The sequence below is a fragment of the Watersipora subatra genome, chromosome 3, assembly GCF_963576615.1.
Source record: "Watersipora subatra chromosome 3, tzWatSuba1.1, whole genome shotgun sequence".
NCBI lineage: Eukaryota > Metazoa > Bryozoa > Gymnolaemata > Cheilostomatida > Watersiporidae > Watersipora > Watersipora subatra.
This window is the reverse complement of record NC_088710.1, coordinates 49,642,685-49,660,178: the sequence shown is the minus strand read 5'-3', so window position 1 is coordinate 49,660,178 and position 17,494 is coordinate 49,642,685. Positions and strand designations below refer to the sequence as shown.

At 33.1% G+C, this 17,494-nt stretch overlaps 1 protein-coding gene across 1 annotated transcript; it reads left to right on the top strand.

Moving 5' to 3' along the window:
* Positions 1-425: 425 nt before the first annotated feature.
* Positions 426-15,696, top strand: LOC137390688 (equilibrative nucleoside transporter 1-like). Its single transcript, XM_068077011.1, has 15 exons — positions 426-510; positions 1,234-1,385; positions 1,933-2,063; positions 2,153-2,234; positions 2,685-2,833; positions 5,163-5,251; positions 5,447-5,497; positions 6,042-6,127; positions 10,357-10,405; positions 11,895-11,992; positions 12,462-12,590; positions 12,761-12,869; positions 13,441-13,526; positions 14,096-14,292; positions 15,213-15,696. Exons 1-15 carry the CDS (start codon positions 426-428, stop codon positions 15,331-15,333), a joined length of 1,614 nt encoding a protein of 537 aa, XP_067933112.1. The 3' UTR covers positions 15,334-15,696.
* Positions 15,697-17,494: the final 1,798 nt, after the last annotated feature.

Below are 17,494 nucleotides of genomic sequence, written 5' to 3'. Positions count from 1 at the left end.
CTGATAGAAGGCTCAGCTGACTGCATTCAACAACCTGCAGCTGTGAGGGTCAGTTGCTCGGCAGTAATATCTCACTCCCTCTAAGCCATTAGTTCATGGTACTGACTGCAGTTTAACTTACGAAGGATCTATTATATTATACCCACATTGCTGTACGTAAGTACATCAGCTCTGATGTCTTCACATACAGTTGCTCCGCCTTGATTCATGTTAGTTTAAGTTATATAACTTGATTATAAAATAAAGGCATGCAAACTCTAGTAAAGTTTTAGAGCTTCAAACTGTAATCTATGACTTGCTGCGTAGTGCATCACTGTTGTCTCACTTAATCTTACTGTGACTATAAGTAGCAAACACTTCTTTCCTTACTGGTCAACATCAGGTCATAAAAGTACATGTATTATCTCAATTAGTTGAGTGCAACAATGGATTCAGTGCAGAGACTCAAAGCAGCAAATTCCAGTGCTCACCAAAATGGTACTCAGAACGGAAATATACATCAAAGTTACGGTAAGTTTACACGATAACAAATGTACATAGCTTTTGCACCGTGGAGTAGGAGATACTTGGCTGCATTTTTCAGATGTGTGCTTTGGAAACAGCCTCAATATCTTCAAATATGATGATGTGGTTACAGTAGTCACTGAGAAGTTTGTATTATTATATCACTAAACTTCAACTTGCAATGTGATTGTGAGTGTTGTAACCTGTAAAACATTGAGTATTTTAAAGGCCATGGTAGTGATATAAACGTTATTGGTTTTTAGCTCTGTCTTTCTCCAAACTATTATTACAGCTTTATTTACTGTAATAATTCTTGGTTTACTTTAAAAAGAGTTATTGTGTTAAACTTGTACAATTTAATGAAGCTGGGCCGTCAAAGCGCATCAAAGTATAATGCTACGTAAATACACAAAAAAGTGTTTTTAGAAAGAAAATAGAATGTTTATTGATCATAGTAATAATTTATACCACAATAAGAAGCATTTCTGTCCATCTATCTAAAGCCACGAGATTAAATGTCGAGATAAAAGATTGCTTTCAACAAGATTTGAACTCGAGACTTCCAGCTCTGTGTACTGACACTAACACCTGCTAGATTGTGCAGCTAGTATATGCTGTGCTTTATCAGCACACCCCCTCATCTCCCTTGGCACACTGAATTGATGTTACTAATGATTAAACTGGTAACTGCTAATAAAAAGCTTTCAAATGAGTTTTTTCTGCATGTAGATACACCTGAGGCGAAGTACAGCAAATCTGCTCCAGCAGCTGCATCACCTTATGGCAGCGATGAGTCTGTTATTGGCAGCAAATCATCAGTAAAAGGAAGCATCATGTCTCTAGTTCATCAAAAACTGTCACATTCTAAAACAGATTTGCAAGTAAGCTGCCAAAGTGATTCATACTCAGTCATGAATAGAGCTAAAATTGTGGTATTTATTGTGCTGCATCCACATTTCCCTTAAATTGGATGCTAGCGATTTGTTCGACTAATTCGTTAGCCGCCCAATATCAACGACACTGGGCTTCAAATCTCGTCAAACAATCTCACCGAACTTTGGTTGTTTGAACAGCTGCATACTACAATAGTATAATTTTTTGATGAAATTTGTCCTGCTTTAATTACAAGTTTAAAAGCCAGTGCTAAATGATTTAATGAGAGAATTCTGTTGTCTCTAGAAGATACCAGTCATACTATTTTGAGACAGCCAATCACAAGAAGACTAACATATCAAACATTAACCAAATTTTTACCTAAATTTTAAATTATTGCAATGAAATGTTTTAGTGATCTTGAATGGTAGAAGAGACAGCAATTTTTCAGTGTTATTTATTGAATTTCAGTTTTTCAATGAACAAATACTGTATGATGATCTGATGCCAATCGTTACTAAATGAATTATTTTACAAAACCCTATTATGGTTTAGTCAAGCTGGGTAAATGTCGTCGCACCAGTCCCATTTGGTGCCAGCCATCCAGCCATAAATATCGATGAACAAGGAAATCCTTGTAGAAGTCATACAGAAATTGACAAAGAAAAGAATGCCCCAGCAGACAGGTAGGCAGTCTATGGAGACAGACTTGAATGCGTATTATCTTTAGCAACACTCAATTAGAATATGATAAATATTTTTTATCTAATTTTAGGTTCTATATTGTGTATATGATATTTCTGCTCCACGGTTTAAGTTTCCTTCTACCATGGAACATGTTTCTGACAGCCAACAGTGTAAGTATCAATGACAGAAGAGCTGATTAGTGCGTGTAGCTTATTTTAGAGCTTATTAGTTGCTTGTTATACTTGTAGCATCTACTGTTCTTTTTTAATTGAGTCTATAGTGCTAATACGCATTCATTTTAGTACAAACCCTGTTGGTAATGTAGTTCCAAAAAAATTAAAAAGGTTTTTTTTTACTAAAAGTTGAATCATCAAATTTGTTCACTAATCTTTGATCACAAGTTACCTTCGAATGTGTTTTTATCTTTACTTATATATATATATATATATATATATATATATATATATATATATATATATATATATATATATATATATATATATACAGACACATGTATGATCAGTGATTTGTTAGAGTTATTGTGGGTTCGCTTTATTTTACTTATCCGGCATCCAGACTAGTTCTAACATATAAACATATTAAGATTTTTTCTGTTGTAGTATTTTACGGATTTCAAATTCGCTCCAACAGGAAACCAAACTGAATCTGGTTACGCTAAAAACTTCCTCAGTTATGTAGGCATTGCAGCCCAAATTCCAAATGTAATCTTATGCTTCCTGAACATATTCTTTCAAAGCAAAACCGGCAGGTTAGTTTAACAACCATTATTGTCAATACGATGGTTATTCTATTAAAAAACCAAATTGCAGACAATGGCCTAGGTTTTGTTCCTTATAGCATAATTATATGCTTAAATTTTGCCATTGTCAGATATAGTTAGCTATCAATACTGTTTTTGTAGCATCATTAGCAACTAGTGTGAAATGTAGCGACACTGAATTAACTTTACGATATCTTATCATTAATGTATAAAAACATCTATAATAAGATCTCTTGTTTAAACACACTTGGATAGGTTCTAGCAATACAGAAGAATGCTATTAATCAACATATTTAAATGACAATACTTCCCTTGAAAAAAGTTCCATGAATATGTTTATGATAAAGTGATTATTTAGACAATATCTGTCAAGGACAGTGAGCTAGTAACCTAACAGACTGATATACATAAGGCTAATATAAGAATGTTAGAAAGCCTTTTGTGTTGATTTATATTAGTCTAGTAATACTCTTCAAAGCACATCCCAATTTATATAAGGAATTAAGACGTAGCATTAATAAGTTTTACAGAGCTAACATTTTCTTTTGTTCAATTTTTCGTGATTTGTTAGTTAGATATTTTTAAAACAGGTTGGATAATCATGCTGATTATTTTTTCAAAGCATGCATGCACAGTACCAAAGATGGTATAGTGAATATATATGGTTCGATGTTAAGTGTTATCAAGAGCTAACTAAGCAGTCGAAAGGCTAAGCTGTCACACTACGAAAGCTTCAAAAAATTGTTAACATTTTTGTATGTGCAATGTAGTCTTAATGCTGTATATTATAAAGCTATGCCTAAATGTGCATTCCATCATTCAGACATTGCTAGAAGTACAAAGGTACAAACTCGGAATGTGCCTTGAATACTCATCAGCTTTTCAACCTTTGGCACTGAACAAATCATTATGCAATGACATGATCTATCGGGTGTCAAAATATCAGCTAACTGAATTTAGACTGAATTTTAACCCAACTTTTCACCAGTTAGATTAGAAAAGTATTGTATACTTCATTTATCTAAACACATGCCTGCCATGGTGCCGGCATTTCTTGCCTGCAAAGCGCCGGCTTGTATCACATACATAAGGTCTCTGATCAAATATTTTATAGAACTCAATTACCTTGCGAAATTGTTCATCTGAAATCATGCAAATGATTTGGTTTTATGAATGCAGGCACAATGCCCATACTACTAGTTATATAATTCTCTTAGCACATAAACAATGCTGCAAGCATTAGGATAGCAGCTCTCATCACAAAAGGAACTGTTTGTATTACTCTAGCACAAGGCACTGTATAAACAATATCTTTACTCTTTTGTTAATTTGTAAAGCTCAAATTGTTAAATGAGCCAGAAGCACTATGGCAAGTGTTATACAAACGAACTCGTGCCATCCAAATCAAGCATGCAACAAAATACCTAGTCTAGGAAAAAATGACGTGCTTTTTTATTGTCTACTTAATAGAAATCAGATGTTAGAAAAACACGCTTACATAAGTTGTTGACCTTACCCTGTGCTTCTTCAACGCGCCTATGAGAGTGTGTGTCAGCTACCCTTTTTTCATAATTGAAAAAATTAATGCTTATGTATCGATGAATCAACTGTATTAGCAAAAGATCGAGATCATACATAGCTAAAAACTTGGTCTCACTTGCCCAAAGTACATCATGAAGCTACAGATTAGTTGTGAAATATTAGCAGGATTTGGTAATAGATGTAAGACTGAACCTAATCTTAGCAACAAAAACTACACAAAACTGTAACTGCAAACGAGAATTATGTTCAGACTATTAAATTCTTATATGTTAGCATTGAAAGTTACATTTTTCAAGGATTTATTACAATATCAGCATATCTGTCCCTTTTCCAATCAACCTCAAGAAACAATTGCCAAAAAAGGGTAAATAATTTATTTAGAATGAGACAATTTTTAATTGTAGGTAAAGATTCTTTTAAACGATTCACAAGAATTAATTAATTAATGTCATAAAAAATTGGTGTATTTCTGGTGATGGTATATAGCTGCTAGGTTGGAGAGTAGTTTTACTAAATTTACCTACTGTTGTAGCATTGTACATGCTTACACTGTATATGCTTGTACTCATAGTGAATTATCTTAGGTAATTACAGTTTTAAATATTCTTTTCTTTTAAATTGTTGATGGCACTTGGCTTACATGATTGGTTTTAACCTTGACATTTTCTCTTATTTGTACACTTATTGACATCTGTCCTATAACATAAATGTATCTCAATATCTAATTTATCCTGTGCAAAAACAAAGAAGAGATGTAATTACTGTTTTATTTCAGTAAAACTATTCGTATCGCTGGCTCAATCGGAGTGTTGATAGTCATGTTCATCATCACAATAATACTTGCTATTGTGGACTCCCAAGAATGTAAGTTACCTACATAAGCTCTGCATGTGGTACATTACCTAGCTTTGTATTGAAATAAGAGTGGCTTCAAGCTCATGTTGATGCTCTATGTTGAGATAATTTGGTATGTGGCTATTTAGAGAAACATAATTTAAAACTTCATATTGTATTGCTACTTGATGCATACATTTGTCATCTTCTATCTTCACCATTTAGGGCCAGGTACTTTCTTCGGTGTGACGATGGCTTCTGTTGTCATTATTAACAGTGAGTACACTAGGAACACTCCCACTAATACACTGTCATTCTGCATATTTAAAAACAGAATTTTCAGAACTCTTTTACTCTTTTAAAAACAGAATCCATAAAAAATATTTAAATGTATGAATGAAATCAATGATATCAATGATATCAATCAAATGATATAAATGTATCAATAAACTTGTTGATATGTTTTGTAATCTATCTACATTTCATTGAAACAATTTCAAAATAACGAGAGTGTAATGGGTGAAATGCGGTCTGCTACGAAGTTATGTAACTCCGTTTGACCAATTTTTTTTATATCTTTGTTATTTATTCTTTTACTTTTAATACTTGCCAATCATAACTGCTGGGCACATAGACATCTGCAAGGGCTGTTCTAATCTCAGACAATAAGTCAGATATTAAAATATAAAAAACTGAAATCTAATAAGCTGGGCTTTTTGCTAGAAATGAGTGGGTTTGATGATGCCTCTACTAATGACAAATATACATTTGTACTAATGTCATGAGTTGGTTTGTGAGTTGTTGGTTTAACTTGTTTTAGGCTTTGGTGGGCTTTACCAGTCAAGTACATTTGGAATGGCAGGACCTTTTCCAATGAAGTACACCAATGCGGTTATTATTGGATCGGTAAGTATAGTGTTTGAGGGAGTTAAGGTATAAAATTTCATAGAGCGTAATATATAATCAAACTTCACAGACATATTGTTTAGTTTCTAATTCTGTTCAATTTGAACTTGTTTGTATATCTTTTTGTCAACATTTATACTGCTTAAAAAAACATCTTATTGCTCAAGTTGTTTGTGCTGGTCTTATGCAACTGTGAAAGGGCAATCAGTGGTGTCATATATGTCAAATATAACTATTATTGATAAAATGCATGAAATGACACAATTATAGTTTCATGAGTTTTATAGTTTCATTACAGCTTTCTATTTACTCAAAATAACTCATTTCTTTACATCTAAAACACAAATTAGCCTGTTAGCAGCAGCTGTTTTCAAGTTTTCCATATGGAATTGTTTTCATTGACGAGGAATAAGCTCCTTAAGCTCACAAGTTCGGTAGTTAGTAGGTCACTTAGTTAATAATTAGTCGAAGAGCCAGTCATTCACCCAGTCATGTAACACTTTTAAGTACAGTTCCCAATCCTAGACCAAACATAGACAGCCATTAGAGTTGCACAATTCCTTTTGAACTGAATATCATTTTGAAGATTTAAGCTTGAACAAAACAATTAAAAAAGCTGAAATCATTGAGAGCCAATAATTCTTATTTAACACTCTTAAAAAGGGATGTTTTAGAGGTAACGGAAGAAGCGTAATTATTGCAATGCACTGAATCTGATAACTTGTGTGTTTCTAATGAATAAAAAAACAAATAGCTTTATTGTGAACTCTTGTTGCTCAAGAGAAAAATATTTTTAGCTCTGTCTATTTCTGAGTCTTCATTAGCAATCAGTGTGTGGAAGTTAAAGGTTGACTTGCAATAAAATTCACATTACAGTTACTTGGTATCAAAAGATTCACCATGTCTTACTCTGTTGTGTTGTAGGTGCTAAATATGTGGAAATGTGATTACAAGCTCTTAAAAGCTCAAAAACGAAAAGCCGCCGAAGATTGGAATCTCTTTATTTCGATGACGTAGTCATGAAATTTGGTTATTGTCTTGTCACGTGATGTTTTTACGTGAATTGAAAGGCCAATTAAAAGCTCAATATAAAACTTATCGTAGCACTAGTTTATGACAAACACTTCGGGTTTTACCGAAGACCCCGTATCAAATATAGATGCTCGCTACTTTACAGTTTTGTTTCGGTTTGGTCTAATTGGCAAGTCGTAATCTGATCCTGTGACCCAATACTTTGCAAATAATTTCTGCAGCACTTTTCGATTATCACAAGTGACCAACAAGCTCGTCATGATTATCAGACAATGATATGTACTCTTTCAAGCCAAGGCTAAAAAATTAAACGAATTTTTACGGTAAGTTATAGGATATCACTGCTAAAAGTGACAGCATTACGATGATGATAAAACAGACGCGTAAGAACAATAGACATGGTTTTATTAAATGCGTGAAGTGTATTTGTGAAAATATTTCGACAAATAAGATTGCATGAAAGTGTAAACAGAAACCATCTCTCACAACTACGCCCCATTTGAGCCGTTTTAGAAAGAGAATCCAAACTACGGCGGCCTCGTGTGGCTGCGATTTTCTGTTCGTTTTTGAGCTTTTAAGAGCTTGTAATCACCTTTTCACATATTTTGCACCTACAACACAACAGAGTAAGACATGGTGAATCTTTTCATATCAAATAACTGTAATGTGAATTTTGTTGCAAGTCAACCTTTAAATACTAATGTCCTGTCAGCAGCCATTTTTCGTTTCTCAGCCAGTTCGAAATTCGATCAGTGTTTCAATGATATCTCAAGAATTAGTAGCCCAATCAACTTGAAACATTGGAATTATACTAACAACCTATGATGCACAAAGCGACCAAAATTTCATAATCCTGCCTAAACTCAAAATAGGCAAATTTAAAGTGAAATGATGCAGTCACTTTTTCGCATGCTGATGAAATCTAATCGATGAGAAAACAACACCTTAAATTGTCTTGAGTTCAGGCTTCAAAGTGTTAATTAGTTAATCACACAGCCAGTCACTGATCAGTCATATTCAGTAACCAAACGATTCACTCAATCAGTCAGCTAGACTGACGAATCAATCAACGAGTTAATCAGTCAGTCTTTTAATCAACTTGCTATCAGCGAGTCATTCAGCCGGTCATTCTGTAAGTAATACGGTCAATCAGTCAGTAATTTATTTAGTTAATCAGTAAGTCGGTCATTAGTGACATTCTACTATAATACATGTAACTAATTAGAACTAAATAAACTTTTCGCTCGCTTAAAACTATAAAATATTTAATTCGTTATTTAACTTGATACAACATTTTCACAAAACATGTATGTGCAATTTACATACTGGTAAGGCAAGCGTAGTATGTCTTATAATTTTTGTTAGTTTTGGTGTTTGCAAAGATAATTAATCAAACAGAGCTTTTCCAGTTACCACACCTTTGAAAAAACTTTTCAAATATTTTTAGTTGTGTTGGGGTACTTGAGAATTCAAATTTCTATAGAGCAACACAATGCATCATTTCACTAACCTCAAAAGTGCTGATCTTTATAATTAAACCACATGCACTGTTTCCATGACGTGCATGATGAGCAAACTTGAGCCAATCTCCAAGTTAACTGCATCATGGAAATGGCATAAATCCACAAGCTAGACAAGTTTCGCGATTCACAAAACTTTAAAACGAATAATGGATACAGAACTTGCAAATGATGTGCATTAAATATTGCACCCCTGTTCAATTTTAAACATTTTCAATACTTCTGATACTTTCTTGATCGAGTTTCGTCGCTAACACGTGTGTGGCTAAATGCGTCGTTAATTATTATCTTATAGCATACAATTCTTTACCTTTTTTCAACAAGTCGCCGGAGTCAATCCGCATAATGCGAGTGAACATAGAAACACTAAATTCGCACGGTAACGCAACTGGCGCACACCTCCAAATCTGCATGATATGCGTCATGGAAACAGTGATTAAGGAATGCAGTAATTTTGCAGGTTATCTTATGCAGCTTTCAATATATGGAAGAATGTTAAGAAGTCCTTAACATTTTCTACAACATCTCCACTGCGACAACAATTTAATGAATTGAATTACTTTTTGTTTAATGCATAGAAAAACTTAAAACAAGCTTTTCTTGTCTATATTCCGTTAAAAATGGCTATATATCTTATGCCAGTCTTAATTCTTGTTTATCATGGAGAAAATTACACTTGGTATGTAGAATGTTAGCAATACCAACTGATATCAGCTACAAAAATAGCCCTTCCATAGTTTGATTCTGAATTGCTTGCTTTGATAAATATTTTTGTGACAAAACATTGAGGAAAATCTGTAAGCATTTAGTTTGCCAATTTTTACCCTACTCTTTTGAAATGCTGTAATTATATTACATGTGATGACATTTATATTTTGCGTATTGTCTTTTTTATTTATAAATGAAAGCTACTAGTCACTATATTACATGATTGGGTGAGCTGTTGTGCACAACTATGCATAGTTTTGTTTGATTGTCAGTGCACAAATATAAATTACGACTGAGTTTGCTTCAAAAGTAGGAAGCAATTTCCTTCAAAATAAGGCAAATTTCAAGTTTCATTCAGTTGAAAAATATGAAACGTTAAGGTAGTCTGTGAAGACTGCCATAAAAAATCCTTTGGTTCCCAAAGCTATAAAATTGACTCAATGTAAAAAGAAATCATATCATTATCTGTTTCTATTGAGTATTCTTTGCCATATTTTTTAAAAAATGATAAGCAATCTTTTGTTTCGTTCAATTGCTTGTCAACTATTGGGCACATAAAAATGTATGGTTAATGAATGATGCCTATTACTTAAACATTTTTCTGTGTCTCCATTTTTTAAAATAAATATATTTTATTAATACTCGACGCAGATTAAGTGTGTGTGTTTAGCTGATAACAGTTGTACAGTGATCAAGTATTGATAATTACTATTTGCCAGTCAGTCGATATAAACAAACCATGGCTGTAATCACGCAATCCAATATCTATTACAGCAACATAGAAACCATTTTATTATCTGGGCATTCTAATTTAGCTAGAAGCAGGCTAATGTTATCTCAGGCAATCATTATGGACCCTGAATGAATGGTACAATAATTAATTAGGCCATATCAATCGATCAATACCATTTTATTACGCTAGTAATTTACTTTACATCATCTGTAGCTTTCCCTTTCTCAATGTTTCAGAATGCAAGTGGCATATTCACGGCTCTAACCATGATAACAAGCCTCCTGCGTAAGTTTCTTTATTCATATATGGATGACATTGAATTTCGTCGAGACTTAAGACTTAAATCTCAGAATGAAACATAACTCAGCCTAATGCTGGAATCTAGGTAAACCATATTATTAACCAAATTTTTACTTCTGAGGCACTTTCTCAAGGCCCCTGGGGCTAATTACAAGTGTACTATTACTATCGAGTAAGTATCGAGTAAGTATGTCTGTGACGGGTATTTATATTGCTTGGTGTGTGGTACATTAGTACAAGTAGTCTATTTCTTCTCTCATATATGTTAAAATAAAGAGAAGGATATTTTGTCATGCGATTAGTATCTGATAAAATACAAGTGTTTGTGATGTACATATTTGCAACCTATTCACCAAACTGCTACATAAATTTGCTAAACCAGTTTCTATCAAGCGTTTGGTAAACCAATGGCAAATTTACCTGATGTTCTATTTGGTCTAGTTACAGGCTGCAGTCTCAATTCACATGTTATGAAACTCATTGACTACTTTAACCCAGGTCCCTTTTTTGTTGCATTTATGCAATACAGTCATGCCCCTTATAACTTATAACTTGTGATTGCTGTAATATGACGATTTTATACCGTGTAAAACAACTCAAACAGGTAATTGACTCAAAAAAATGAATTTTAAACATTTGAAATTCCAAAATAAGTGAATAGGCTAGCAAAAATTTAAGTGTAAAAAGTATAACAATAATAAAAACAATATCACGAAAGTTAGTGTAAACTTTACCTAATCTATGTTAGAATAAGTCATGCCGCATATCTTCATAACCACCTCATCTTCCTGAACTATGCCTCATAGAAACTAAACTTCTGTTTATGTGGTTCTAAGGCTAAAGTAACAATAACAACCAATTTTATTCTTTATTTTTACATAAAAATTTCTACTTTTAGGTTTCTGTAGTTTTGCTCAGTATATTCATTTTCATGGTGTTCCACCATCTGGTGTTTAAAACTCTCGAACAAATTAACCGAAATCCAATGCGTTTTTATAAGAATATTTGTTCTAGCATTTGACAACTTAAATATAAAAACAGTTAGGTAACGTTATAGGTAGAGATTTAACTGTACTCTAAAGCCTGGTTTCCATATTGGCTGCGAGAGCACGGCGGTAATCTCGCGCAGCAAAACATTTGCGGCGCTAGGCTCAGCGGCTTATATTCACATAAAGCTGTGTCGCTGATGATCGCATAAAAATGGCCACTTGCAATGCCGTTTCGAAAGTGCTGACCTTCACCTGTACAGTGCATCTCGGGAAGGTTTTGTCTGCGACTCCTAAAAATGTTGAACATCATTGAACTTTTACGTTGTCTGCCGGCAACTACCAGCAGTATCCGATGCATAGGTTCTCCTTTTACCACAGATATCCCTCCGAACCTGCCACCAGTGTTTGCGGTGTATATGGGAACCAGGCTTCAGCAAAACAAAAACTTTATTCATGCATTACAATCTTGCATTGATATATTTCAGTGGCAGAGAACCTGCAGTTGGCTGCCACATGGTACTTTGAGGCAGCAATACTCGTGCTGTGCTTGGCTATTATTACTTACTTTCTCCTCCCTTTCCAGGTGTGTCTATAACCATAAAATGCAACCTTTTAAAAATCACCTCTGCTCGTGGTGATTTGTATTGTCATTTTTCAGGAATATTATTCAGTTATATTGCTCCAGGATCCAGATGGCTTACATACATATCTTGTCAATTGTTTTTCTTCAACTAACTGAATGCAGGTCATTGACAGCATGCTGTCAATGACTGTCATTGCTGTCAAGTGAACTTTTACAGGTTGAAAAACAATTTGGATTTAAATTCAGGTAAAAAAATGATTGGCAATGAAGTTGTATTAAGTTATTGGAGATAAACAACTTTAGATCAATTCTATGTCCCATTAAGAAAAAAGATTATGCGGTACAAAAGTAATTTAGTAAGATGTCTCTCTTACTACTGCTAGATTTACTGTTCAAACACCAACTTTGTAACTTGTTGTACAACAGAAAACAGACTTACATCATTTCTTGTTCTTTGTCACCATTGAAGGACTTTTACAAGCATTTCACTAAGCCTCATGGATCTAACTTGGACGAAGACTCTCAGAAGGCCTTGCTACAAAAAGAGGAATTAGAGACCATCCGTGAAAAAACTCCATATGTTCATATACTAAAAAAGGTAAGCTAAATGTGCCACTCAATCATATGCTATATAGTTTAAAATCTAAATATAGTTCTGAGCTTTAGGTGCGCCACATTATGAAACAGCAAATGAAAAATCCTAGGCTGTTTGAAGTAATATAATTTCAACACATGTATAACCAAGTTATTACATTGTATTTATTGTAGACATGGAAGCAGCTTTTAGGTGTGGGGCTGACATTTTTTGTCACTCTCGTATGCTTTCCAGCGATACAAGCCGACATCAAACCATCTGATCCTGACTTCTTTATACCAGGTAAGGCATAATTTTCAACAAGATTAATAACGAAGGCAGCTTTGTGCTGAAGTACATACATTACATTTCTAGTTTTGATAAATGAACGGGAAATGTCAGGCTGCTTCCTCTCAACTTAAGAGCGTTTGTATCTTATCTTCTATATAAAATCAAAACCTCTTTTCAAGTCTTCGTCTGATCAAACACCTCGAGCCAGAAAATGTATTTTTTCCAAATGTCTTATAACCGTCTAAAATTATTTTGATTTCTATAACAACATACAGTGTATATGTAAAACAAATTTTACACCCAAAAAATTTTGAAGTTTAATTGATTCGCATTTTGTCCTTAAAATGAATACAGCTTCAAATAAAATTTAAAAAATTCTATAAACACATTAATTAAAATGAACATATATATATCAGCCACAAAAAGCTTTTAGTTAGCTATGTAATTAGAACAAGAAAAACCTTGCCCTATCTAACATAAGAATAAGCAAATATAGACAGTAACCAACAAATTATTTATTATAATAAAAATTTTAATTAAATAGGCCTACTGTTATCATGAATTGATACAATTTTTTTTTTAGATCATTTGTACACTCCTATAACTACCTTTCTCTTTTACAACTTTTTTGCTGCTCTTGGGAACCTTGCTACAGAACTCAAGTACAAGGTAACTTTTACAATTATTTAATTTTCTACCTTAAATAACTATTAAAAGCTTTCTGATATGATATTTTTGTTTATGAACTATTAGCTACATGTATATTGACATAAATTAAGCCAAAAGCTGTAATACAGATAGAATTTTTTGTTGTGTACAAAAGCAGGAACAGAGCAACAATGTCTATGATAGTAAGGTTAATTATACGTAGTGTTACGTTAAACTATTTAAAATACAATAGCTACTTTTAGAGTTGAAAATGTTAATTCTGACTACTAATGAATCATTAAGTAAATGTCAGTATTAAACATTGATAAATCAGAATTTTGAACAAACTAGCACTTTTATTTGACATTACTAGACACATCAATTTAACTATCCATTGTCAAACAAAAGATAATGCTTTGTCATAGGCATCATTTTGATTCCAAAAGGGCTTTTATTCTTAATGACTGAATGACAATGTCTTACACTAACAATGCTTTTAGATTAAAGCTGCTGGCTAAGGGAAGACAATTCCTTATATTCATTCTCAACATTTGACAGCTGACTAACAATTGATACTTTTCTGTTTACAGCCCGGCCCCAAGTACATAATTATACCAATAGTTTTACGGTTACTCTACATTCCTTTCTTCTTAATATGCAACTATCGTCCAGATGTGAGGTCATTTCCTGTCTACATCAACAATGACTATGTGTATTTTCTCGGAGGCATTACCATGGCCTTCACCAATGGCTACTTTAGTAGCTTATGTTTGATGTATGCTCCAAGGTATGTTCAATTTCAAGGTGTTACAAGAACTCTTAACATTGAAATATATTTATAAAAAAACCGATTTGCAAAAGGTTTTGGAATAATACCTAAGCTGTTAATATACATGGTATGTTCAATTTCAAAGTGTCAGAGTTATTAGTATATTATATGTTTGAAAATTTAGCCTGCAAATCATAATTAAAGCTTCAAACTAGCTATTGCAGATAATTTTGGATTAATGTTTAGATTAGCCATTTTTAGTAGTCAATTTTATAACATCTTTAGTTCTGTGCAATGTGATACATGTATGAGCTACATGTCAACTGCTTATCCTTAACATTTAGAGATAAATGGGACAATGATCAATGGCCGGTAATAGAAAGTTATAGTTAACTTCATTGCAAAATTCAACAAAAAATATGCTACTGCCAAACCTGCTTCAAAGCAAAACTGATTGTGTTTCATGATTAGCTGAAACCTCACTAGTTGGATATCAGAGTCTTTCTGATTGGTTATTATTATGGAGCATTTGAAAATTGAACATGAGCAGTCTGCATTTTGACTGATTAATCACCTGATAATAAAAAGTTACCTTAAATAATATGCCAATGATGTTTGTAGCAAAATCTTCTTAATTATTAGGTAATGTACATTTAGTTTAATTTTAACGCAGCAATTACTGAGCTTTTTAAATAAGTCTTCAAAATTCACATCATGTAGCAAACAGTTATTTTACAGCGTTTTGATAACTTTTCATAAAAAAATAAACATTCTGGAAAAGAAATTAAAACTATGTTGTAAATGAAATGTCAAATAAAATTGCTTGAAATTGTAATCTGTCTAAAGATCAACGAAATCTAAAGAAATTGTTGCCTTATGTAATTACCATAAGATTATAATCAGAATTTTGGGTGACTATATAGTGTTTAATGTTGTAGCCTCGTTGAGAATCGCTGGGCAGGTACTGCAGCTGTGTTCGGGACATTCTTCCTCATACTTGGAATTGTCATTGGAGTTAACTTCACATTGCTACTTGCCAAGATAATAGAAGTGATATGAGACAATACTGTTGACTATCGTTGATTATCTTACGGGCCAAATCTTTAACTGTTTAACTAATATTTTGACAAGGTGTCTAAAAATTATGTAGCTTTTGCCCTGGAACAATAGAACATGCTCAACTTTGTTACTCTTTTGAACCTACAAGTACACATATCACCAAGTGTTTATGGAACTTAGCCTGTTAAGTTGTGTGATGCAAAATTTATTTGCATCTCTTCATGTGATTATCGCATTCGAAGTGATGCTAGCCTAAATACATATTTATTTGCTTTAGATTTAAATTTATTGATAATTTACATTTATTTATTTATTTGTGATTTATTCAAACGAGATGAAACAACTATATTTAACAAATCACAAACATGTTTGACAATTTTTATTAACATATGTTAATTTCTTAGCAATGCTAGCATAGCTGTTCAGTCACGATATCAAGGATGAAATAAATTAAGCACATGTAAGGCACACAACTCGTGATGTTCAACTACATAGCTATACAGTGTATACCGTAATCATACATCACCATGCATTTATATATATATATAATATGTATATTTTATATATAATACAGAGCGTATTATATTTTGGCCCAAGCATTTGGCTAACCTCCGTAAATATGTTGTCATAGTTGCAAGCCAATGCTCTGATGTTGCACCTATTATTTACCAAAATGAAGCCCAGAGTATTCTCTATTTTAAAATGTTATCAAAAAAATCTAGAGAAGTGTCAATTATCTTGACTAGTGCAGTGCAAATAAGTTGCTAATGACATGTTCAATCGACAGGCATCCTAAACCAACTACAATGGCTCTTTTCAGGGCCACCAACTTGATCAAAATTTGATCAGTTAGCTATATAGCAAACTTAAAGGTTGATTTGCAACAAAAATCACATTACATGTACAGTTATTTGGTATCAAAAGATTCACCATGTCTTACTCTGCTGTGTTGTAGGTGTGAAATATGTAGAAGTGTGATTACAAGCTCTTAAAAGCTCAAAAACGAACAGTTAATCGCAGCCATCACAAAAACGCCGTAGTTTGGAATCTCTCTATTTTGATGACGTTCTCAAACATTTTGGTTATTGTTTTGACACACGATGTTATCACGTGAATTGAAAGGCCAATAAAAGGCTCAATATAAAACGTTCCATAGCACCAGTTTATGACAAACACTGTGGATTTTAACGAAAAGCCCGTATCAAATATAGATGCTTGCTACTTTACAGTTTTGTTTGGGCTTGGTCTATTCATCTCTGATCATAGTAATCTGATCAGAGTAATTAGTCGTAATCTGATCATATGACCCATACTCCCTGCCAAACAGCGCGAATAATTCCTGCAGCATTTTTCAACTATCACAGGTGCCCAACAGGCTTGTCATGTTTATCAGAGGATGATATGCAGTTCTTCGAGCTAAGGTTATAAAATTAAACAAATTTTTACAGTAGGTTTTGAGATATCAGTGCTCAAAGCGACAGCATTAAAATGATGATGAAACGGACGCGTAAAGACAATAGACATGGTTTTATTGAATGCGTGAAGTATATTTGTGAAAATATTTCAACGAATGAGGTTGCATGAATGTGTAAACAGAAATCATCGGTGTTCAGCTACGCCCCATTTGAACCGTTTTGGAAAGGGATTCCGATCTATGGCGTTTTCGTGATGGTTGCGATCAACTGTTCGTTTTTGAGCTTTTATGAGCTTGTAATCACATTTCCACATCTTTTGAATCTACAACACAGCAGAGTAAGACATGGTGAATTTTTTGGTATCAAATAACTGTAATGAGTATTTTGTTGCTAGTCAAATCTTAATAAATTGTAACTTAATAACTGTAATAAACTTAATATGTTACTTACCAGAAAATTCCTGGTCTTCAGTATTTGTGCTAGCAAGCAGCAAAAATCTGCATTTTGTGTGATAAACTAATTCAAATATGTTCATAAGATAGCCCTGGCTGAACATGTGAACACATGAACAAGATGCGTGAATATTTTACTTCAATAAAAGTGTTTATTCATTGGAGAAATAGTATTACTTTCTGATCCTTATATATTATCATTATTCAAGCTCAGGCATAGTTACAAAGATAATTAGATAAAAAGCTGTTGTTCTAACAAAGAGTTGAGTTTTTTCTTGTAAGTAACAAGTAACA

Excerpts from the sequence above, each read along its gene's own strand:
- LOC137390688 (XM_068077011.1), top strand. The coding sequence starts at position 426 with ATGGATTCAGTGCAGAGACTCAAAGCAGCAAATTCCAGTGCTCACCAA. Across the intron at positions 10,406-11,894 it reads CATGATAACAAGCCTCCTGC|TGGCAGAGAACCTGCAGTTG; the intron begins GTAAGTTTCTTT and ends GATATATTTCAG. Across the intron at positions 12,591-12,760 it reads ATGTTCATATACTAAAAAAG|ACATGGAAGCAGCTTTTAGG; the intron begins GTAAGCTAAATG and ends TATTTATTGTAG.